General features: G+C 51.2%; 1 protein-coding gene across 5 annotated transcripts; it reads right to left on the reverse strand.

The window, feature by feature from the left end:
• Positions 1-739: 739 nt before the first annotated feature.
• On the reverse strand, positions 740-21,906 carry DNAI2 (dynein axonemal intermediate chain 2). Of its 5 annotated transcripts, none has more exons than XM_074971109.1 (14): positions 21,778-21,906; positions 20,088-20,278; positions 18,398-18,559; positions 18,105-18,226; positions 14,971-15,113; positions 12,931-13,044; positions 10,193-10,332; positions 9,770-9,892; positions 5,436-5,659; positions 4,798-4,933; positions 4,038-4,184; positions 2,623-2,847; positions 1,739-1,783; positions 740-853 (listed from the first exon to the last, which is right to left on the reverse strand). In XM_074971109.1, exons 2-14 carry the CDS (start codon positions 20,268-20,270, stop codon positions 845-847), a joined length of 1,773 nt encoding a protein of 590 aa, XP_074827210.1. In that variant the 5' UTR covers positions 20,271-20,278; positions 21,778-21,906; the 3' UTR covers positions 740-844. The 5 variants fall into 5 exon arrangements, with proteins under 5 accessions (XP_074827210.1, XP_074827208.1, XP_074827209.1 ...); XM_074971107.1 differs by lacking the exon at positions 740-853 and adding an exon at positions 893-1,161; XM_074971108.1 differs by lacking the exon at positions 740-853 and adding an exon at positions 893-1,161 and having other exon boundaries at positions 20,088-20,275; positions 21,778-21,884.
• Between the last annotated feature and the right edge of the window lie 1,274 nt (positions 21,907-23,180).

A 23,180-nucleotide genomic window follows, 5' to 3' on the forward strand; every position in this document is an offset into this window, starting at 1 on the left:
CCTGGCTGATGTTTCTAGCCATGTCTGCAAATTACCGAAGCAGTGCACAAGTATTTATACAAGGGGGCTTTGCTTCTGCCATGATCATCTTCCTGCTGCTGCTACACAGCCACTCAGTCCCTGCTTCTCCGGGCCACGTGCATGCCTGCAGCCAAACACACACGCACACGGTGCATCCTCATACCCCCTCCCCAGGGAGTATTCCAGCGCCTGGCCCCTTTACTGTCAGCAGGAGAGTCGCAAGTGTGCCTGCGGCTTTGGAACAGGCCTATCAGTTCCACGACCCAAGCAGATCGCGTGTGGATGAGTGTCACAGGGGAAGCTCGACAGACTAGACAGGTCGCCCCAGCTGGGATCGCGAGGCCAGATGAGCTGGCGCAGTGGCTGCAGGGTGCATGGTGGGACAAGGAGAGGAGCCAAGTGTTTGCCCAGGACTGTTTGGCCTTTTGTCATGTCACAAAGATGCTGCTTTCTGAGGGGAAGGGGAACGTCCCATGCTCCTGTGGGCAGGTGGCTGAAGGAGAGCAGGCGGAACAGAACACGGCACAGACCTCCAGCAGCTGCTGCTGCTCAGCCTGTGGGTCCACGTGGGGGAGACAGCACGGTCTCTAAGCAGAGAGCAGCGGCTGGGGAATGGCTGCCCGCCTCCTCCATCGATTCAGGATGCAAAGCGGATTGTAACATACAGATCCCGACACCCTGATATCTGTTGGATCCAACCAGACATGGCTTAAAAGTGCTGCTGTTTATTAATCCAGTCTATCTTGTAGAAAAGATCAAAAGGGGAAACAACCTGCACTGGTACGAGAATAAATTAAGTGCAACTGTGATCCACACACCAGGCTCACTCCTCCTGCAGAGAGAGAACAGGGGTTAGGCCAAGGAGGGTCTCCTGGGGCCCAGAGTCTCTTCCCATAGACAGCATCCCAATGCCCTGCCAGCCAGCGAAGGGGAGTCCAGATCCGTCACAGGTGCAGTGAGCTGCACTAGCTGGCCCTCCTGAACCTCGGCAGGCTCACAAGACAGTGGGGAAGAATCCACGCTTACTCTTTCTGGCTCCACCGGCTGTGCTGCATGTCATCACACAGGATGCCTGGGTCCAAGCACTGCACAGGATGGAGGCTGACAGGAAGCCCCCTCCCCACGCCGGCCCCACGGCAGCTGACCAAAGGAATGGGATGGCTGCCTTAGAAGGGTGCCGCCCAAGAAGGCTGGCTGCACAGAGAGGTAGGGTTAGCTGCTCACGTACAAGGGGAGAGGGAAAGTTCATAGGGAAAGAAGCAGCAGCTGAGAATAAAGGGTTAGGCGCAAGCTCCCAAGCCAAACCCGCCTGGTGTCCTTAGGAAGGGGACTGGCCCCACAGCATATCCTGAGTGGAGCTGGTAGGAGGGAGGAAAGCTGGGCTCCTCCCCCTGAGAATACACACCTTTCAAACCCCTCCTTTCGCAAAGAACCCAGAGCTGCATCTACACTCTGGGCGCTGCCACATGGGGGACCCAGTTACACAGTTCCCTCTTGCAGTGCAGGTGAGACTGCTGGGATATGGATGCCCCTAATTTTGGCTCCTGTGTGAATTTCACATGGGGATCGGTGTGTGACTGGCAAGCTGGGGTGCTCAGAGAAGGAGAGACATTGAAAAAAGCCACAGTGTGGGGGCTTTTCAGGAGTCGGGGGGGGGTAGAAATGGGGGAATCAGTCTACAGAGGGGAAAGGAGGGTAGCCTGGGGTGTATCCTGACCTTGTAAGGGTCCTCGTCCTCGTTTTCATCTGTAACTTCTTTCTCCTGAAAGGAATAGGGAGATCGTTGTGTTCCAAGTCCCCAGGCATGGAAAACCTGCTCTTACGGACCCTCTTTCTCTCTGAAACAGCTCCCTGCCCAGCTCTGCTGCTTTGGCCTTTTATCAGTGAATACTTAGAACCTCTATAAAAATCAGCCCCCCGCTCTTGTGGAATCTGTGCCAGCCCGGCAGAGTTCCCCACAACAGGCAGCGCACTGGTAAACGGGACAAAAGTGCAGTCAGTCAGAAATCATCTTCTCCATAGGGGTGCAGTTAATACTCTCAAACAGACTGTTCTTTCATGAGGGGAAGCCGGTACTGGAAGGTTAAGTGAATAACTGCAGAAGTTGAGTGACAATGGTGTGAACAACGCAGGGCCAGGCTCACATCCATCAAACCTACGGGGGACAGCTAAGTGATTGTCAGGGGATCGGGGTCCCCTGCAATGAAATGAAAGCAAAGGCAAACAGACCATTAGCCTGAAACAGCAGTCTGTTCCTTGGGCTCTCCCTGCCCTGCTGGGTGAACGCCATGTTCTCAGAGAGGAATCCTGCAGCTTGACGGCTGATATAAACGTCACGGGTCTAAGACATGCGGCAGGACTGGTAGGTAGGGAAATCACCTCTGACTTTTAACTGAGTCCACCTGATTTGGAATCAGCAAGTCCCTCATCGCAGGGCCCTTGCAGAGCAGAGCTGCACTTCCATTTAGTCTCCTCACAGCACGTGATGTGCCGCCCACCCCGAGCTCATCGACCTGCCTCCTAGACGCCAGCTCCAGGCTGTAGCACCATGGTCAGAGAGCCACCCCCCCATCCCTTTTGCAGACCTCGTCTCTGTGCTACCTGAGCTTTCGACAGCTTGGCTGCCCGCTCCTTCCTCTTGATCTCTGCTTCGATGACCTCGAAGAACTCCTGCTGGACTCTGGCCAGCAGCTCCTCAGGCTTCTCCTCCTCCGTCTCCACCTTCATGTCCTCCTCCTTGCCCTCAGTCTTGGTGCGCTCCTTCAGACGCATCTCCCGGTGCCGGGCCTCCAGGATCTTCTCTCGCTTTGCTTCTCGCTCAAACATCTGAGAGGCACAGGGGGCAGGAGAGGGCTAGGGCTCGGGGACCTGGGTCGCCAGCGAGAGGGCTGTGGGGAGGAATCCTGGCCCCTGAACTGAAGCAGAACGCCTAAGAACCCATGCCGTTAGCCCCTACAGCGCGCCAGGCTGCTCCCTTCCTGCCCCACAGCAGGTCCCGCTGCTCAGTGCACACATTAGCCATGCCCTCGGCATTCCCGCAATCCCCCTCCATCCAGGGATCAGCCACAGGTCTCCTTCACACAGCAGAATCCCCACAAGTGGGGTCTCTGGCGCTTTGGCCCCTGCTGTGAAGCAGTTACACAGGTCAAGTGCGTCAGGGTGCCTCAGGATGAGCTCCGGGGCTTAAAGCTAGGCACCTAACCCTACTCCATGGGCCGTGATGAGGAGCTGCCACACTGGCTGGGGTCCTCAGCACCCTGGAGAAATCAGGTCACTTGCTTAGGAACCCAAGTGTTTCCCCTTGTGCCCGCCACCAGGGGTGAAGGGGTGAGTCTTTGCCTTAAAACTCCTACACACACCAGGGGAATAGAGAGAGCCAGCCCCGCACAGTGCAGAGGAGGAAGGCTCGAGAACACAGAGGTCCATGTCCCTGATGTTAGTGAGACCTGGAATGCCACCAGAATGCCCCCCTTTTTGCAGCATGGGCCCAGGATTGCCTACCTCTGAACCCCTCCTAACACTGCACCATCCTATTGCCAGAGACACCCCGCGGAAAGCCTGGACTACACCCAACGCTGCACTGGTTTAATGGCAGGTTTGATTTGAAGCCCATTTTAGTTAAACTGGTGCAATGTTTTGTGTGGCCGCTCTAACCTAGGTTAGCTACGCCTGGGGGCAAAATGAAATCCACGGAACCAGACTTAAACAGATATAAGTGCATCCACACAGGGCTTTGCAGTGGTTTAACTAAATCTGGTTTTAATCCAATTGAAGTTAAACAGGTGCAGCTTCTGTCCATAGACAACCTGGGTGCCCCAGAGCAACCCCCAGCATGGGTGCATGTACTCCCAGACCGTTAACGACAATCCATGCCAACCGCTTGCATCACACAAGTTTCTACTGGCAAACGTTACGAGGGAGATTGGAAGCATCCGGGTTCAAAGCAGACCCTGAGCTCACCTGTGGCAGCTAGCACAGCCTGGCCCACGTGGCCACTTGCAGCACGAGACACTCACCGCCGTGGCCAGGTTCTTCTCGTTCCTCTGCAGGGTACAGAGCCCAGAAGAGACCTCCAGCAGGGTCACCGTGCCCAGCTTAGAGCCGCAGCCAATGAAACGCCCGGTGTCCTGCAGACGCAGGCTGAAGAGAGGCTCGTCACAGACCTGGGGAAGAAGGACCACTTGGGGAGTTTACTGCTTCGGTGCTGCCCATCACCAGAGTGTCAGGGCGCCTGTCTCAGGGCAGGCTGGCCACACGGCTCAGCATGTCAGGACTGACTGACATGCGCGCCTCAGGCACTAGTCATTAATACTCGCTGAAATGGATTTTTAAAAGATGTTTTCACTTATGTGTGACATGGCCTAAACGGGGGAGGTGGGAGGCCTGGCTCCTGCTCCCAGCTACTACGAGGAGGCACACATTGGAAACACGGACACAGCAAAAACTTGGTGGGAACATCTCTTTCCTACAGGTTTGGGTTGCCCGAACAGTGAGACATTGGTGAGTGCCTATGTGTGCACCAGAGCTTATGCTGGCCGCTTTATTTCCTCCACGGCCGGGCTGGCCAGGATGCGTTTGCTAGCTCACTCCTGCTGCAGAACTCAACACAGGCAACTTAAAGCATTGCGTGGGTGCAGCCTTCCACTGGCCTTGGTCTGCGAAGCACCTGGCACATCCCTGCAATGGTTCAGATCCCTGCAATGGCTTGGTCTCCGCTCCCACCCAGTGGGCGATGAGGAGACACAAAGGTAAAAGACGACATGTTTCTGACCCAACCTTCACGCTGAGGGAGGGGTTGTTCTGTTTGAAGAGGAAGTCCCAGATGTCAAGGGTCCCGTCCATTTTGCTTGTGAAGAAGACAGCTGGCCGGATGGTGCTCCAGCACCCATCTGTTAGGTAAGCCATGTGGTACCTGCCAAGAAATCCAGCAGCTCTTAGAACAACTCATTCACACCATTTGGTGCTGAAGAATCCACGTTAAAGAGCTATGCTACATTGGAGTAACTGCTGAATTCCCTGAGTGCGTGGCTTTAACATGCCATGCATTGCTGTGCTAGACACGCTAGGCAGCTGCCTTACACGTATACTGGGGCTGGGACATGCAACCGGACCAAGAGTGAATCCAGGTCCCTTCACTCCTGTTCTGCTTCTGTCTTCACGATGGCTCGAGCTCTGTGGCTCTGCAAGGCGAATTCTAAAGAAACCTAATTGTGGGGGGAGGAACAATTTCCTGCCACCACCACTCGCTGGGGCCGCAGGTGGGATTTCCAAAGCCCAGTGATTCAGGCACTGAAGTGCCATTAAAATAGACGGAGAATTGTGCTCCTCCATCACTGAGATGCTTCTGAAACCCCATCCTGTGCCTATAAATCAGGGACAAAAACAGTACGTGCAAAACAAAACCCATTGCCTACTTTGTCCACATGATGGATGATTCCTTGCAGTCCTCAGACCAGATCCGAGCAGTCCAGTCCCCGACTGTCAGGAAGTTCTTGGGGAAGAAAGGGTTCCTTGCCAGGGCGTAGATGGGGCCATGGTGCCCACTGTATGTGCCAACTATCTTTTCAGCAGGTGTCTTGGCTTTGCGGTTACAGGTGATCACCATGCCTTGTTCCGTCCCCACCATGAACTTGGTCGGCTGTGGTCGGAAATACAGTTGAACGCAACTATCACTGGGTATGGGGATGCTCTTCCAGCGGGAGAGGATCTCCCACATGAAGGGCAGGTCCCAGAAAGGGGGTTTGTTCTCCTCTAGATGAGTGGAAGGCGAGGGTGTAGCTGGATCCAAGTAATGCCCGTAGGAGTTATGCAGGCAAACTTTCTTCCAACGTGCATCAAGAGGAGAACTGAACCCGGCATTGAAAACTGGCAGGTGTACTATTAACTAGAGCACTGTTGGTGAGATCCACCATTCTAGGAACAAGCCCAACTCCAGCTTCCCGAAGCTGGTGAAAGTAGCGTGGAATCCACTGAAGATCAAGCGACTGCCTAGAATTCTGGCTTTTCCCTGGACACGCACTAGTTGTTTTTTTCGCCTAAGCTTCATGTCCTGTGTATATAAACTGAGGTTACATTTCTTGATGCCTTGCTGGAGAGATGGAGTCTCATCCAACAGGCCTTCCCCATCCCTACATTGTCATATACAGCTCGGTTCCTTTGTCTTCAGGGCTACACTTAAACCAAAGGCACTTCCATGCAGTTGAGGTTTGCTCTGCAGAGCCAGTGTCAAAGCAGCCCCCCAGCTCTCATTCACTGTTGGCCTCATCGCTTTGTAAACATCCCAATTTCTGCGCACACAGAGCAGGATACTTATCAACTGCAGCCCCCCACTGGCTCTACGCAACTCTCCATTCTCAGCAATTATAGCACTGCTCGGCTGTGCAATGCAGAGATAAAGATGCTTATCATGGCTCGGCCCCTGCCGGCTCTGGAGATTAGAGATCCCTTAGAGTCTAGATCTGATTTTTCCTGTCTCGGCAGCAACCAACTGCAGGGGTAGCGGGGAAAGGGAAGCCAAAACACAACACTGGATAATTTACACTTACTAATGTAGAACCCAGCAGGCTTCCCAAGGAAGAGCCCTGCGTATGCTGCAAATACTCGACTTTAGCAACAAACAACAATCTCAGGCCATTATCACCCCAGTCTTCTAACAGAGACCTTTAGTTGTATGCCAAGATCAGGAGAAAATAAATAAATTCCGGGCTTGTTAAGTGCTGGTTCCATGAAGGAAACCCATGCTGTGCGCAGAGATTACCACCTGCAGCATTCGAGATGCTTTATGGCACTGGCCAGCCTCTCTCTCAAATTCAAGCAGATTTGTACACAACACATATGGGCCCACATCCTGCTCTCAGCACCGCTGATGTAAATCCAGAGTAACCCCATGGAAGTCAGTGGAGTTACTCTGAATGCAGACAGATGTGGTGCATGGTAATGAAGCATGTGAATGGTGTGGAAGCTCAGGAAATCAACATGTTTGAGAAATATAAACCAGTGTGTAGAGAACCTGGTTTGCCTGCTGAACCCTACACAACGCCAGGACCGTATGAGATGTCATACTAACTGGGCCTACAAATGTACCCTGTGAGATGCTGGCAGGCCAGGTGCGAGCTCATGCCAAGGTCCCCATGTCTCAGTTGAACACTGACAAATACTTAGCAGGCATCTGTCTGGCTCAACGGGGTTAGTATTGTTAAAATAGGCTTGAGAGTTTTACAAATGTGTTTAGTGTTTAGACTTTATTGAATGCTTGTGACTTGCAGCCAGCATTAATCTCACTTATAGAAGCCGCATCCCATACTGTAAAGTAATATTTGAGCAATTGTATTGTGAACCTCTGTGACTGTGTAAATCACCAGACAGGAGAGAGACATTAATTAGTGTGACGGGTTGATCTTCAACAGAAGGTGTTACGCCCTTCCAAAAAGGAAAAGTCCATCAATACCAGACAGACTATTGTGGGATGCTGCAGCTGGAATTTCCCTGCATACTGTCAGGAAGAGGACAAACGACTTTTGCTGTTATTCTGCCTCCTCCACATGAAGATGAGCCAGGCCTCGGACTCCATCCATCAGCTGAGCTTTGCAACCAAAAGAGTGGGTGAAGAAGAGAATAAAACCCCTAACGAAGAGAAACTGATTATGCCTGTGCTGCTTGGACTCTGGGAAGGCAAGTTTTTCTAGGCATAAGCAAGAGATCCCCAGCTGTGTTGACTGAGTTAGCCCTAAACAACACATAGAGCTTGCTCATTAGAGAAGCTTCTATTATCTTTTGAAAAGTAAGATTGTAATTCATTTGTGTTTCTATGTTTACCTACTTTCACCTTGTAAATAACTCTCTGGTTTCCTTTTCTGATTTAATAAATCTTTAGATAGTGTATTATAGGATTGGCTACAAGCGTTGTCTTTGGTGTGAGATCTAAGGTGCAACTGACCTGGGCTAAATAACTGGTCCTTTGGGGTTGGAAGTAGCCTGAATATTGCTGTGATTCTTGGTGTAAGGGACCATCTATCACAAAGGCAGGCTGACTTGGGTGGTGAGACAGATCGGCGTACCCAAGAGGACTGTCTGTGACTCCATGTTACGGCTCTTATAGTGCCTGCGGAGTTTGCACTTGGTGATTGGTTCGTGAACAGTAAGTGTAGAACTCATAGCCAATTTGGGGTTTGTGCCCTGGTTCTTAATAGTTTGCCCTGAAATTGTTACTCATGCTCTTCAGCCCCTGCAGAGAGGTTATACCCTAGCTGTGAGCTCAGCTGTTGGAAGTGTGAGAAAGTTCGTAAGATGTCCCAATAACCTGTAATAACAAGTGTTGATGGGGAAAGGTGCAGAGGCAGGCAGACTGAATTAGTCCAAACACAAAGGCCTCCTGATATAGCTCAGGGACTGTGTTAAGATCATGCTGGGTAAACAAGAAAAGCGTGGAACCAGAAATCAGTGAACCACAGCTGGTACATTGGAAACGAGGCCTAATTGGTAGCCGAAATAATGAGAGGACGGGCTATTCTGCCCATCACAGCCTTTTGGGTCCTTGAAGAAAGACTTTGGGAGAAAGACTGTCTGCTGGAGTGAGCTTCACCAACATGGCTACCATCCCCACCACATCTTGGGACCCTGGACCATCCTAATCCTGAGAAATGTCCTGGCCAGAGCGGGGCAGAGAGAGGGACCCAGCTGATGCCACCACCTCCCCTGGCTGAATCCCAAACACCATCTGGGGTGCGCGTGTCTCTCTCTCCCCCCACCTCCATGTGTCCTTTTCCTTCCCTGCCTAATTTCTTCCCTTTCCTCTCTCTCTCCCCCTTCTTTCTGTGTAACAAGAATTTGGTGTAGCCAGCCCAAGACTGTACATTTTACAACACTGCTGACAGACAGCCTGTGACCAAAAAGGCAGCTAAACAAAATGCCCTAAACAGCCCCATGTTGGTAAAAGTTTGCCAGAACTTGGAGTGGCTGATAAGACCATGTTCTGTGCGAGACTGCAAGTGGGAGTCAACATCAGAGACAGAAGCTGCATTTTCTGTCTCTGCTGTTCTTTTCTCACGCTCTTTTCTGGATGTCTATCATGTTTTGCCTTCTAAAGAAAATGGGACTTAACTTTAACAACAACAGTGACAATGCCAGCTCCAGCCCCGTTCAACTCACTTATTCTCTTTCCCCCCACAAGGACAGTTATTACCACCTTTAATACAATCTAAGAGCCTGTCAAACAAGGGGTTTTCCCTTTAAAGACTCTCCAGCTAAGGGAAAGGGAACAAGGGCTGTTTTAAAATGAAAGCCTCACTTAACACTTTACATTTCAAAGGCTTTCACTGTTTGCCCTTCTTTTCTGTATCTTTAATAAAAGGTTAAAAGGATTCCTAACTGTGTGTTTACCAGGGTACTAAGAAAGTGAATGCCTCTGTATACCAAACCCCGGACCTCATTTAACACTGGTTAATGTCAGACAGTAACTTTGGCCCATTTATTTAATCTAAATTAATACAACAGACATGTACGTTCCCTCCTCCCCACCGTAACCCTTGACCGTAACCCAAGCCTGTGCCTAAGGATTCCACCACTGGGAACTGCTTCTCTGAAGCGTTGCATCCCGGCCACCATGCTTCTGGCTTTGGAGCTCTGCACAAGCCTGCGAAGCCTCGCTCAGCACCCCCAGTCTGAGCAGAAAGTAACCTGGGACACCCAGGGTCTTTGGAACAATGACTACCACAGGACAAAGCCTCCCACGTGAGCTCATGGCACTCACCATGGTTGGTTCAAACTCCAGTGCGATGGCTCCTAAAGCGTTCTCCAAGACTCCTTTCCTGCTGATGTCCATCACCAGTGTCTCAATGGGCTCGGTCAGCTTTCGGATATCCCACCACAGGACCTGGCAGAGGGGATGGGAGACATCAGAGTGGCTCGCTCTCATAATCCCCAGAGTTTCTTTCTTGTATAGAGATGCTACCCAGCATCAGGTAGCTCTTGAATCAAACACATGAATGACTGGACGTGCAATGGCAGGACACACGTACATGCATGCTTCCTCTCTGTGGGTGGGGGGCAGTGGAGTGTCCCAGGGCAAACTAACTCTCCTCTGAGCAGAGACTGTCAGTGCTACCAAGCCGTTTGGTGATGCCAGGTGCTGGCCGTGAGGAGACCACAGACCGCCTTTTCTCTTGGCCTTTACCTGCCCATCAGTAGAAGCGGAGAAACAGTCTGTGCCAGTTTTGGATTGAAGCCAGATCGTTCCATACACGGGGTCCCTGTGGCTGAATTCTACAGTGGAAAGCTCCACCGGCTGTCCTCCTTTCCTGGTGTCCCAGTAAGCTGCGAAGGGGGAGGAGACCGTCAGCAGTGTCATATCCCCTGCCCCGCTCTTTTGGTTGCAGCTCTCAAAGAGGACCTGGTGAATAACCATTCCCCGCCCCAGTGTTTTGGCTCTGCTCCACCTGGCTCCCATGGGTTGTTTCCCCTCTCGGTGCTTTCTAACTGGATGAAGCAAACGTGGAGTTCGTCTTCCTTTGGCTATCACTTCAGCAGCACCCCAGTGATGCCAGGAATAAGGAGCAGGGTTTGCGACTACCTGGCACTTACTTTGTGCATTTCATCGCAAAAGAGCCGTCAAACCATCCACTGATTTGGGCCTCACATACACTGGGGTTTTTAGCTGCCAATATAGTAACACTGACCTAGCAAAACTGTTGCAACCTCTAGTGTAGATGGGCTGAACAAAGGCTAAACTGTGGGTTCCCCAGGGCAGCCTGAAGCTGGCTTAAGCAAGTCACTGATGCAGCTACACCAGCAGCCAAAAACTCCAGTGTAGGAAAGTCCAAGTGTCCCAACTGCCCTTGGAGAGGCAAGGGATGACCCCTATCCCTAGCAGAGATGTATGCAGTGGTGCTGAGCAATACCCCAGTTCCCATCTACTCCAGCTGGTGGTCTGGGTGCTTGGCGCTTCTGAAATCCAGGCCCCAAGGTCGTATAGCAGGCTGGCGTCAAACCACTCCACAGCTTGTAACTCATGCACCCTCTAACGGCTCCGCAGGAGCACAAATCAGTGGAGGTCCTACAAAAACAGCGGGTACTATATATGCATATCTCTGCATCAGACAGGCACAGATGCTGCTGAGGAGAATCCCTAGCACAGCATAAAGGTAGCTCTCATTTTGGGTGTAAATGACTTGCCTGGCCCTGCTTTTGCCAGGGTTAGGCATCTGGGTTGATTCTCTGCAGACGTGGCAGAGCGGCACTTGCTTGCTCTTGCTCGGTTATAATTAAACAATTGAATGTGACAGTCCTGTGCTCTGCTGGGCCATCAGCTGCACGCCTGGGGAGCCCTGTGAAGGATGAGGTGAAATCGACTCTCTCTTCCATCACCTAAGGAGCGCATGATAATGTCCTTCTAATGTATGCCCTGCCAGATCAGATTGCTGCTGCAAAGGGCAGCGAAAACATAAAAATGAGCATAATTAAATTGAAAGGCTTGCGTGGCTGAATAAATAATAGAATCTTACATGGATCTGGCAAAGATGGGGGCCTCTTTTAATATTTAAAACAAGGGAACAAAAATTATTCTACAAATGAAATGAAGGCAATTATTCCGAGCTTTTCTAATGCCACTGCTCACTTCCCGAGGCACATTAGTGGGGAAGCGAGCAATAGCAGGTCACACTACCACCAGCAGCTACTACCCACTACACAGTGTTCTGTGCAGCGCGCGGGATCTACAACAGCAGCCTCCTGTCCTTGGCCCTAGCCTGCTTGGTGACATGGTGCACCTACAGCCATGCCACGGGAAGGACGCCCTGGTGAGCAAGGACATTCCCACGGCATCTCCAGAGAGAATACTTGTGTTGGCGATGGCAGCTAGTTGAGCACAGCAGATCCCCCAGGGCAGGTCCCCCCGTTAGGTGAATGGGCCGTATCTGGGCTACTGTTGACATTAAATAAAATGGTGACGGATGTTGGGACTCAGTCCTGCTTCTAATGTCCACATCTCTCCCCCCGCAGTCCCCGCTGCACTGATTCCCGCAGGTGAGAGGCAGGAAGGGACAAGCGCACACGGGCAGACTGGGTGGACACAGAGACCCACCTGACCATTCTACAGAACGGAGCTGAGTCTCACTGGTGCCAGGCAGTGCGTGTAGAGGGCACAGGAAGCTCTTACCGCCCCTGTTTGGGCTGTATCTGTTTTATGGATAAGCACGAGCCTCCGGTCTCCAGGGACTGCTGATTTCACTAGCACTCAAGTTACTCAGTAATTCAAAGCATTCCACCAGCTACATCCTTGTCTGTTTCCCATCTGGAAAGGGCCTGACATGTTTTGAGGGCTAAACAAATGAAATGACCACCTTTCTTCTAGGAAATAACACAGCCTCTTTGTCCAGGATGACCCACCTCCGCCACTGACAGAATGGGCTTCCCCCGGAACACTATCACGTCACGGTGAATTATCTAGCCACATAGCCTGCACGGCCATCACCTGCTGCCTAATTAGGTGAGCGTGTGTTATCTCATCAGTCATGGCAGCCCCAAGGCTCCGATTCCAATTCGGTATTCCAGGCCTTGGAGCTAATGACACGAAAGAGTCTTGTGCAGATTTCAGAGTGGTAGCCGTGTTAGTCTGTATCCTCCCTTGGTATCCTGTTGTTAATTGATTTATCTCGTTAGACTGACCTCACAGTTGGTAAAGCAACCCCCAACCCGTCATGTATTTATACCTGCTCCTGTATTTTCACTCCATGCATCTGATGAAGTGGGTTCTAACCCACAAAAGCTTATGCCCAAATAAATGTGTTAGTCTCTAAGGTGCCACAAGGACTCCTCATTATTTGTGCAGATGAGCACTGGAGCAAGGCTAGTGCAGAACTAAAATTAAGCAGTTCCCCTGGTAGCGTTGCTTTACATACAATCCATGTCCCTTACCGATCTGTCCATTATAGCATCCTCCAACCAGGATGTGAGAGTCCTTGGGGTTGTATTCCAGACTCACGAGCGGGGATGATGGCCTGAGAACCAGTTCTGGTTTGTTGGGATTTTCTACCAGGAAGGGACAAAACAAACGAGTAAAGTTTGAGTGAAGCCCAAAAGGAAAACAACATTTCCAACTAATTCAGCTCAGGACGGCTGGACACTAAGCAGTGACCTCCAGAACCCATGTCTTTCCAGCATCTAGTCCAATGGTCTGTTTTTGACAGATGCTGGGTTAGGAACTCAGTGCTAGCGAGAGGCAGGGTAGAAACCGTTACTACAATGTACTAATCCGGAGTAATCTCTAGCACCGATGTCACACTCTTCACCCAAAATTACTTTACAAGTATTCTCTCCATTTTACAGGTGGAGGTGGAGAGAGGAAATGACTTCCCCAGGGTATCACAACAGCCAGGAAGAGAACCCAGGAATCCTGACTTCCAGTTCTGTGCCTGAAATAGCCCAGCAACTCCTCTCCCTGCCTCAGATAAAAATGCACCTCGTCGTCTCCCTCCAAACAGAATATGAGCCATCCCATGGCTTGGGACAGAAAGACAAGGCATGTTGCACTGCGTGCGCGCTTTCTGCCTCCATTCTGCATGACTCTTTTCCCATTTAGCACCTTGATTCTAAAGGAGGGAAAAGCAGATGGGACCATTACTGAGGGGCTGCGAGCCGCTGGGAATGAAAGTCACTAGACAGACAGCTGGGAGAAGAAGGAATGTCTCCAGCTCCCACATCTTTCACAGCCACAGGGGGCTGCAACCACAGTCTGAAAGGTCTGTTCACTTTGGGAGGGCATGTGAAATGATGGGGGGAGGAAGAGGTGTCCACTCCTCACACTCCACGGCCCCTTTTGCTTGTCATCCTTTTGTTTTTCAATGGTGGACTCAGTCCTGCTTCTAATGTCCACATCTCTCTCACACACCCCTCCCTCTCACCCACTGCACTGAAGTTCTATACACCTGGGAAGTTCCTCAGCAAGATGATTTTCCCAGCCCAGGGCGTGTTGCTTCTTGCTTTTTAACAGAATGGGCAATTAAGCTACTTCAACAATCCAATCTGTCTGGAAAATGTAACTGAGCTCGCTGGAAAAAGCTAGTAGGGCTCTATCTTGGGAAGCCAGAGAGTCAGGGCCGGATTTCCAATTAGGCGCAGTAGGCCTGTGCCTGGGGCGCCTAAAAGTTAAAAGTGGGTTAAAAGTTAACACATACAGCTCCCCTGAGGGGAGCCGGGCTCCTGGCATGGGTTGGTGGCCGCCCAGCATGTGGGGCTGGAGCAGGGTAAGCGTCTAAGTCAGTCCGCCTGGGGGCGCTGTGAGCTGCGGCCAGGGCCGGGTGGCTGCTGAAGGTGCTGAATGGGAGCTTCCCAGCCCCTTTCCAATCTCGGCCACCCTGCTGCCTCCGCCCCATGCCGGTGAGGGAGAGGGAGGGGCATGGCCAATGCTCCATTTATTTACACAGGCAGAGCCGGAGTGTGGCTGCCATGCCAGGCTGTGGGAGGGACAGAAGACACCCGGGGACTGCTCACTATGGGGAGAGGTACAGTCCCCCCTCTTTGCGCCTCGCCTGGGGCAGGTGGTCTGCGCCCCGGCTCAGGCTGGGATCACCATGCATGGTGGAGGGTCTCATGCCTTCCCAAGGAGGCTGTGTTTATATTTCTTTTCATTTCAATTTTTTACGAAAAACACAAAGGTCAGCTGTAGGCAGTGGGGGTGCTGAAGATGCTGTGCCTAGTGACATGTGAGGTGTAAATCTGGCCCTGCAGAGAGAGAGTCTTTACAGGTGGTTTTCCATATTTTGGTCAGGTTTCAGATACCTTAAACCCCTCTTCTCATTCCCCCATGTGTAAAACGGGAGTCTACCTCCTCTTTCTACTCTCCCGGGGGGTATTGTGAGGATTAGCTAGTTAATACCTTCAGAGCACTTACTAGACATTAAGGACCGTGTTAGTTAAGAACCAAGCATTACTAACTCTAGCATTTTTCCTTCTTACCAAGATCCCATATGTATGACTCATAGCTCATATCTTTAGAACTTCGCTGGAACTCCAGGCTGGAATAAGCTACTGCCAGCTTCTTGCTTCCATCTGGGTGCCAGGAGAGATGCGTGGCTGTCCTTTTGATTAAATTTGGATCCCTTTTTGATAATAAAACAACGGCATTAACTTACTAACAATTTTGTCATGCTCCAGGCTATGCAATAGTGTCCCAAGGGAAGTGGCGGGAATCTCAATTAGAAAGTTTAAAACCCTTGAGTATTGATTACAGGAAACAATCCTGCATTGGGTTGTGAAAGGAAGACCTAGATGAGCTAATAAACCTTTCCCGTTAGAAATTTATAGAAATTCAATTACATTCCAGGATCTAACTTTTAAAAGTTACTACACAGGCCCCTACACTGAAAAAAATCCTTGAGAAACCAAAGAAGGAAGATTCCTTTGACACTGTGTGGTACAAAAGATATTAAAACCTGGGGTACTCACTGAAATGCACTAACTAAAAAGAGCCCCATAATACCGCAAGTCCATTAGATTCTCCCCATATGAACATTATTTGACTGTTTTTTGAAGGACATGTTAATTAGTGCTCAAAACACAGGGAAGGAAAAACAGTCTGCTTTCAGAGATCGGAACAAATAATCAGTGAGGTGGGGGATTAAGCTCTCCCAGAAGAATTATTTGGAAATACCTAAAGGAGCATCTATATTTATATATTACTCTCGAAAGCTTATGCTCAAATGCTTGGCTTAATGGTGAAATCCTAACGGATCTTAAACATAAAAAAGAAGCTTACAAGAAGTGGAAGGTTGGACATATGACCAGGGAAGAGTATAAAAATATTGCTCGGGCATGTAGGAAAGATATCAGGAGGGCCAAATCGCACCTGGAGCTGCAGCTAGCAAGAGATGTCAAAAGTAACAAGAAGGGTTTCTTCAGGTATGTTGGCAACAAGAAGAAAGCCAAGGAAAGTGTGGGCCCCTTACTGAATGAGGGAGGCAACCTAGTGACAGAGGATGTGGAAAAAGCTAATGTACTCAATGCTTTTTTTGCCTCTGTTTTCACTAACAAGGTCAGCTCCCAGACTGCTGCGCTGGGCATCACACAATGGGGAAGAGATGGCCAGCCCTCTGTGGAGATAGAGCTGGTTAGGGACTATTTAGAAAAGCTGGACGTGCACAAGTCCATGGGGCCGGACGAGTTGCATCCGAGAGTGCTGAAGGAATTGGCGGCTGTGATTGCAGAGTCCTTGGCCATTATCTTTGAAAACTCGTGGCGAACGGGGGAAGTCCCGGATGACTGGAAAAAGGCTAATGTAGTGCCCATCTTTAAAAAAGGGAAGAAGGAGGATCCTGGGAACTACAGGCCAGTCAGCCTCACCTCAGTCCCCGGAAAAATCATGGAGCAGGTCCTCAAGGAATCAATTCTGAAGCACTTAGATGAGAGGAAAGTGATCAGGAACAGTCAGCATGGATTCACCAAGGGCAAGTCATGCCTGACTAATCTAATTGCCTTCTATGACGAGATAGCTGGTTCTGTGGATGAAGTGAAAGCAGTGGACGTGTTGTTCCTTGACTTTAGCAAAGCTTTTGACACGGTCTCCCACAGTATTCTTGCCAGCAAGTTAAAGAAGTATGGGCTGGATGAATGCACTATAAGGTGGGTAGAAAGCTGGCTAGGTTGTCGGGCTCAACGGGTAGTGATCAATGGCTCCATGTCTAGTTGGCAGCCAGTATCAAGCGGAGTGCCCCAAGGGTCGGTCCTGGGGCCGGTTTTGTTCAATATCTTCATAAATGATCTGGAGGATGGTGTGGATTGCACCCTCAGCAAGTTTGCAGACGACACTAAACTGGGAGGAGAGGTAGATACGCTGGCGGGTAGGGATAGGATACAGAGGGACCTAGACAAATTGGAGGATTGGGCCAAAAGAAATCTGATGAGGTTCAACAAGGACAGGTGCAGAGTCCTGCACTTAGGACGGAAGAATCCCAGGCACCGCTACAGACTAGGAACCGAATGGCTCGGCAGCAGTTCTGCGGAAAAGGACCTAGGGGTGACAGTGGACGAGAAGCTGGATATGAGTCAGCAGTGTGCCCTTGTTGCCAAGAAGGCCAATGGCATTTTGGGATGTATAAGTAGGGGCATAGCGAGCAGATCGAGGGACGTGATCGTTCCCCTCTATTCGACACTGGTGAGGCCTCATCTGGAGTACTGTGTCCAGTTTTGGGCCCCACACTACAAGAAGGATGTGGATAAATTGGAGAGAGTCCAGCGAAGGGCAACAAAAATGATTAGGGGTCTAGAGCACATGACTTATGAGGAGAGGCTGAGGGAGCTGGGATTGTTTAGTCTGCAGAAGAGAAGAGTGAGGGGGGATTTGATAGCTGCTTTCAACTACCTGAAAGGGGGTTCCAAAAAGGACGGCTCTAGACTGTTCTCAATGGTAGCAGATGACAGAACGAGGAGTAATGGTCTCAAGTTGCAATGGGGGAGGTTTAGATTGGATATTAGGAAAAACTTTTTCACTAAGAGGGTGGTGAAACACTGGAATGCGTTACCTAGGGAGGTGGTAGAATCTCCTTCCTTAGAGGTTTTTAAGGTCAGGCTTGACAAAGCCCTGGCTGGGATGATTTAACTGGGAATTGGTCCTGCTTCGAGCAGGGGGTTGGACTAGATGACCTTCTGGGGTCCCTTCCAACCCTGATATTCTATGATTCTATGAAATTTGTTAGTCTCTAAGATGCCACAAGCACTCCTTTTCTTTGTGCGGATACAGACTAACATGGCTACTACTCTGAAACATCTCCAAGGATTATCTTTCTGAGCCAAGGTTGAAATTGACAGGGTTGGTCCGAGTGCAGAGAGAGACTGTCTCTACCAGAGGAAAGGCTATAGCTCCAGCCTTCCATTCATATAGCTGGGATGTCCTGCAGTTAATTCTGGTTGAGATGGACTGCTGCTAGGATCTGCTGCGATGGCTGCTTCGGTTATGCCTGCTCCTGTCAGCAGATGCAGCTTAGCAGAGCAGGCTTAACTGAAGTAGCCGTCTCAGCTGGCCCAATGGTCAGTATGGACTGGAACAGAACAGTGAATGCTTAGAACACAGCGCAGCACCTCCTGGCTGCCAATACCTGAAGACACTGATGGTTTTTGCAGACGGAGGCTCATCTGCTACGTCTGCTGTCTCCTCATCTTCAAAGTACTCCTCGTAGATATTAATCGCATTGTTCTGTTTGATGCAATGTTCCATCAGCTGTGAAACAAGTCATGCAAATAAGCCGTGATGTGACATTTGGGGAACCTACTGGCTTGGGAGGGCAGGCAGCAAGCAGAGCATGATGGGAAAGGGAACTGTAACACACGCAGACAGGCAGAGGGGCAGTAAAGGAGAGGGGAGGGTAAAGGGATGGGACAGTGGCCTTACACTGCCGAGCTGTATGATGGTGTAGACATAGTTCTCATCTTTCTCCACTTTCTTCCGGAAGCGAATGGTCTGCTCCATCTCCAGGGGGTTGACGTCTTTTGGCCACCCTCCTTCCAAGTGGTTAACCCCCTGATTTTCCATCTCAAATCTCTCCGTGTTGACCTGAAGTGTTACACAAAGCAAGAGGGAAGCAAGATACAAAGCTGATGGGCTTGGTTTTTAAAGCTGCTCCATGAGCTGACTTTGTGGGGTCTAGCATTTACTCCCTCACTGATTCCAGATCTGGAATTGATTCCAGTGCTCAGACTACCAATTTCCCTGGCTTTGTCAGTGCTGCAAACTCCACCTGGGTTTTCAAAACTCCTCTCTCTGGCTCCTGCGCCATCACCAAGACTAAAGAGCCAGCAGCCAGAATAGAACAGGCTGTTCAGTTGCTGATGCACAAGGCAGATTAGAACCCTGCACACTCCTCTCCAGCTGCACTGCTCCTGCGGGGCAAAGGGGAGTAAACACTATTTTCGTCAGTGCCATCAGCAGATCTGACCTGAACACACACACACACAGATGGTGAGAAGCTGCCAGCATTACAGTCACTTTTCTGGCCATAACCAAGTGTTGAGCTCGTAGTCCCCTCTGTGGCTAACAATGGAATTATGGACAATCACTTCACCAAATGTCCGTAGCACCCCACTCAACTTCCATCTACTGGAATGCAATGGGATCATGTAGCATTACACCTTATAACTGAGAAATCCCTTATTATTTAAACTGGGCAAATTACAAGGAAGGTAGAGAGCTCATCTGGGAATGTTAACAAATTGGACTAACAAAGTTCTTACTTTTATTACTCCCCACACTGGAAAAAAGGGGTTTCCAACAATGTGATTGCAAACAGGGGCCAGCACTGGAATGAAGAATTATTGGCTACTTCTCCACAGTTCAAACCCAAAGTAGCTTCTCATCTCTCACCCAAGCGGAGCAGATTGGCTTTGCAAAGGATCAGTCCGGCTCTGGGAGCTCTTAGGAAATCATTCATGAATCGTTTTCTTTATTAACCATCACTGACTGCAGAGAAGTGAGAACCCCCCAACCACCCCCCTTTTCTCATGGCATTCCAGGTTTGCAACACACGAGTCTCTTTCCTGCTATGGTGGAGGTTCTCCTCAGAGGATCTCAAGCCACGCTACAAACATCCATGGAGCCTCACAACTTGTTTCCTGTGAGGTAGCTAAGATCAAATCCACTTTAGGTCTTAACATCTTAGAGCTGCCAAGGCCATACAATGAAGCAGAACCAACAGAACCCTGTCTCCTGCTTTAACCACGAGACAAACTCAGAGCTCTTAACTGTCCTGCAGGAGACAGAAATGAAAATATTGGCTCCATCTTGTGAATTTTAGGATGGGTGAGAACCCTGAGATAACATCATTGCAAACTTCTCTGAATACCGCCCAATTGTTACACCAGCAGCATCACTAAATTTCTTCCAGAGGAGATCTTGATACCTATATCCTCCTCCTACAGATGGGGTCCCAGAAGATCTCCAGTTTATCACTGACTAAGGCTGCCTTGCATTGTTGAGCATACCAAACTCTGCAACCCCATTAAGCGACACATCCCTCTTATCCTGTCAGAGGAAGCCTTGCAAGCAAGTATTCATTAAAAGAGAGCTCTGTTTGCTCCCACTCTACCTCATGCTCTGACATATCACTGGCACACTGTATTGCAGCATCAATGGGGTCCCGCTCGATGAAGTTTGAAGCTTGGCTCGGGTCTGGCTGGATGTCCACGTTGGTCTCGCCCAGCCGGTCAGAGAAGTTGCATTGTCGGCCAAACTCGCTGCGCTTCTTCACATACACATAGACGATCTCCATGGTGCCTGCTGAGGCAAGGGAGAAGGAAACATTGCACCTTTGCACTGCTTCAAACTTACTGTTTCACTGCTGTGTTGCACAGCAGATGCTTCCTGGGGGACACAGAAAGATGTAGTCCCTACCCCAAAGGATTACACTCTGTGTTTAGAAATGAGAGTTTAAATTAGGGAACAATCCTGGACTGGATGATCCAGTGGGCCTTTCCTCTCTGATTTCTATCACTCTGTTTTGTAAGTGTATCCCTAATTTCTTCGATGGATCTAGCATGCAACAGGCTTTCCTACCATTTCCTTTGACCTATGATTGCACATTCAGGAGATGGGGACCTTGGCCTTTAAAGAGCAACCCCTGGTCTACACAGTTTTTGTACCCGTTTAACTATTTCAGTTGGGAGTGAGTGGTTTTTTTTATTGAAATAGTTAAAACCATTCACCCCTAGCATGGATGCAGTTATAGGAGTATAAATGTGCCTTATGCCGGTACAGCCTATTCCTCTAATTATTATTACAGGAGTGTTTACAGGAAGAAACTGAGGCAAGCACCTTTACACTGTGTCCATGCTAGAGGGTCAGACCTCCTTAACGATACAATTTCAAACCAATACAGTTAAAGCAGTACGAACCTCTGCACCCTCAGCCCCACACACGGCTCCTAGCAGAGCAAACTCAGGAGTCCTGGCTGCCAGGGCCCGCTCTGCGCCCTCGGCCACAAGCACGGCTCAGAGCGAACACAGGAGTCCTGGCTACTGGCCCTGCTCTGTGCCCTCAGCCCCGCACATGGCTCCCAGCAGAGCGAACCCAGGAGTCCTGGCCGCCAGCCCTGCTCTGCGCCCTGGGCCCTCACACGGCTCCTAGCAGAGCAAACTCAGGAGTCCTGGCTGCCAGGCCCCGCTCTGCGCCCTCGGCCCCACGCACGGCTCAGAGCGAACCCAGGAGTCCTGACTGCTGGCCCCGCTCTGCGTCCTGGGCCCCACACATGGCTCCTAGCAGAGTGAACCCAGGAGTCCTGGCTGCTGGCCCCGCTCTGCGTCCTGGGCCCCACACACGGCTCCTAGCAGAGCAAACCCAGGAGTCCTGGCTGCCAGGCCCCACTCTGCGCCCTCGGCCCCACGCACGGCTCAGAGTGAACCCAGGAGTCCTGCCTACTGGCCCCGCTCTGCGTCCTGGGCCCCACACATGGCTCCTAGCAGAGGGAACCCAGGAGTCCTGGCTGCTGGCCCCACACATGGCTCCTAGCAGAGGGAACCCAGGAATCCTGGCTGCGGCCCCGCGCACGGCTCAGAGCGAACCCAGGAGTCCTGGCTGCGGCCCCGCTCTGCGCCCTGGCCCCACACGCTGCCCCGCGGAGCCCTAGTGCCTGCGGGTGCCGGCTGCGCCAGGCGCTGCACGAGGGGCGCCCGCGGCAGGGGAGGGGCCGGGCTGCCAAGGTACCGCCTGGGGGCAGACCCGGGGGGGAGGGGGCAGACCCGCATCCCCGCCCGCCCTCCCTCCCTCCCTCCCTCCCTCACCCGGCCTGGGGGGTCAGATCCGCTCCGGGCCCGGCTCCCTGCAGCCGCGGGCGGCGTGTCCCCGTTGCCCAGCAACGCCCGCGGGGCCCGGAAGCGGAGCAGTCACGTGACGGGCCGGGGGCCGCCACCGCCCTGTTGGGGGGCGGGGCTGTTCCGTGAGGGAGCGGGGCGTGTGGCCGGGGGGGCGGGGCCTGCCCCCCCCCCCCCCCCGCAGTCTGCCCTCGCACCTGGGGACACGCGGCCCTGGCCCGGCTCCCGGCCCAGCCGCTGCCTGTGCGGGCCGGAAAGCGGGGCCCGGGGGCCAGAACCGGAGCGGGCCGGTGCCAAGCCTGAGGCCCCGAGAGCGCCCTGGGATAGCCCAGGAGGGAGATGATGGAGGACGCTGAACTCTGCTGCGCCCCTTCGTACGGGCGGACAGGCAGGGCGCCTGACACCAGGGCTGGGGCTAAAATAGCTTTTACCAGCGAAAGGAGGAAGGGGCCTTGCCCACAAGAATTCAGCCAAAACATCTTCCCCGTAGTTCCACAATTTGCCATGCCCCCCCTTTTTTTAGGGTGCAGGGGAAAGAGCAGAAATTCCTCCAGCCCTGAATACTCAGTGTCAAAGTTTTTTTTAATCCTCTTATTCAAAATTGTGCGGTATTAGTGGGATATAGAACCTCCCACAGGTGACCCCCCTGTGCAGAGCTGGCCCAGGTCAGGAATGATCAGATGTTAACAGCGGATGGCCAAGCTGCCCCTCATGAAGAAAGGAAATAAATAATGCAAAGTTAGACGGTGGAACTCCCTGACACAGGGCATGGAAGCCAACAATTTAGCAAAATTCGTGGAGGAACTGGACATTTATATCAATAACAAATATCCAGAGTTCCAATACTAAAAAGTTTCCGAAGGAATAAGAATTTTTTTGCTTCCGAACTTAGGCCAATCTTGGTAAGATGTGAGGAGGAGACCTCCTTAACGAGAAGATTATCTCAACTGCATCTTACGGGGTTTCTTGCACCTTCCTCTAAAGCATCTGGTGCTGGCCACTGTCAGAGAAGATAATGAGGCCCATTGACTATGGGTTTGACGCTGTATGGGAATTCCTATGAAAGGCATGGCCTGGTAGCCTCTGTTTAGAGCTGCCCATTTAACCTTACCTCACAAAACCAGCCATTGTGATAGCCAGGCCTGCTGGTGTGTCCAGCAGATAGGTCAAGAATAAAATGGGCCAGAGCGACTGAGCTGTCTTCAGACACCTAGGTCACAGTCGAGGCACCGCACTTACCAGTGCTGTAAACTGCTCCCTGGATCCCACATTCTGGAGCTTTTACTGCCATCCTTGTTAGCAGCAATAAAACCAAAATTTGATATCCTGGCCATAAAAACCAGCATTGGTAATAACCGTGACACACGTGGTGC

Source organism: Natator depressus, chromosome 14, assembly GCF_965152275.1.
Source record: "Natator depressus isolate rNatDep1 chromosome 14, rNatDep2.hap1, whole genome shotgun sequence".
Taxonomy (NCBI): domain Eukaryota; kingdom Metazoa; phylum Chordata; order Testudines; family Cheloniidae; genus Natator; species Natator depressus.

Bases quoted from the DNA above. Each gene is read 5' to 3' on its own strand.
- DNAI2 (XM_074971107.1), bottom strand. From the start codon at position 20,270: ATGGAGATCGTCTATGTGTATGTGAAGAAGCGCAGCGAGTTTGGCCGA. The intron at 18,560-20,087 runs GTAGAGTGGGAG...GTAACACTTCAG, and splicing joins GTGATATGTCAGAGCATGAG to GTCAACACGGAGAGATTTGA. The intron at 13,045-14,970 runs GTAAGAAGGAAA...CCTTCCTGGTAG, and splicing joins GTCATACATATGGGATCTTG to AAAATCCCAACAAACCAGAA.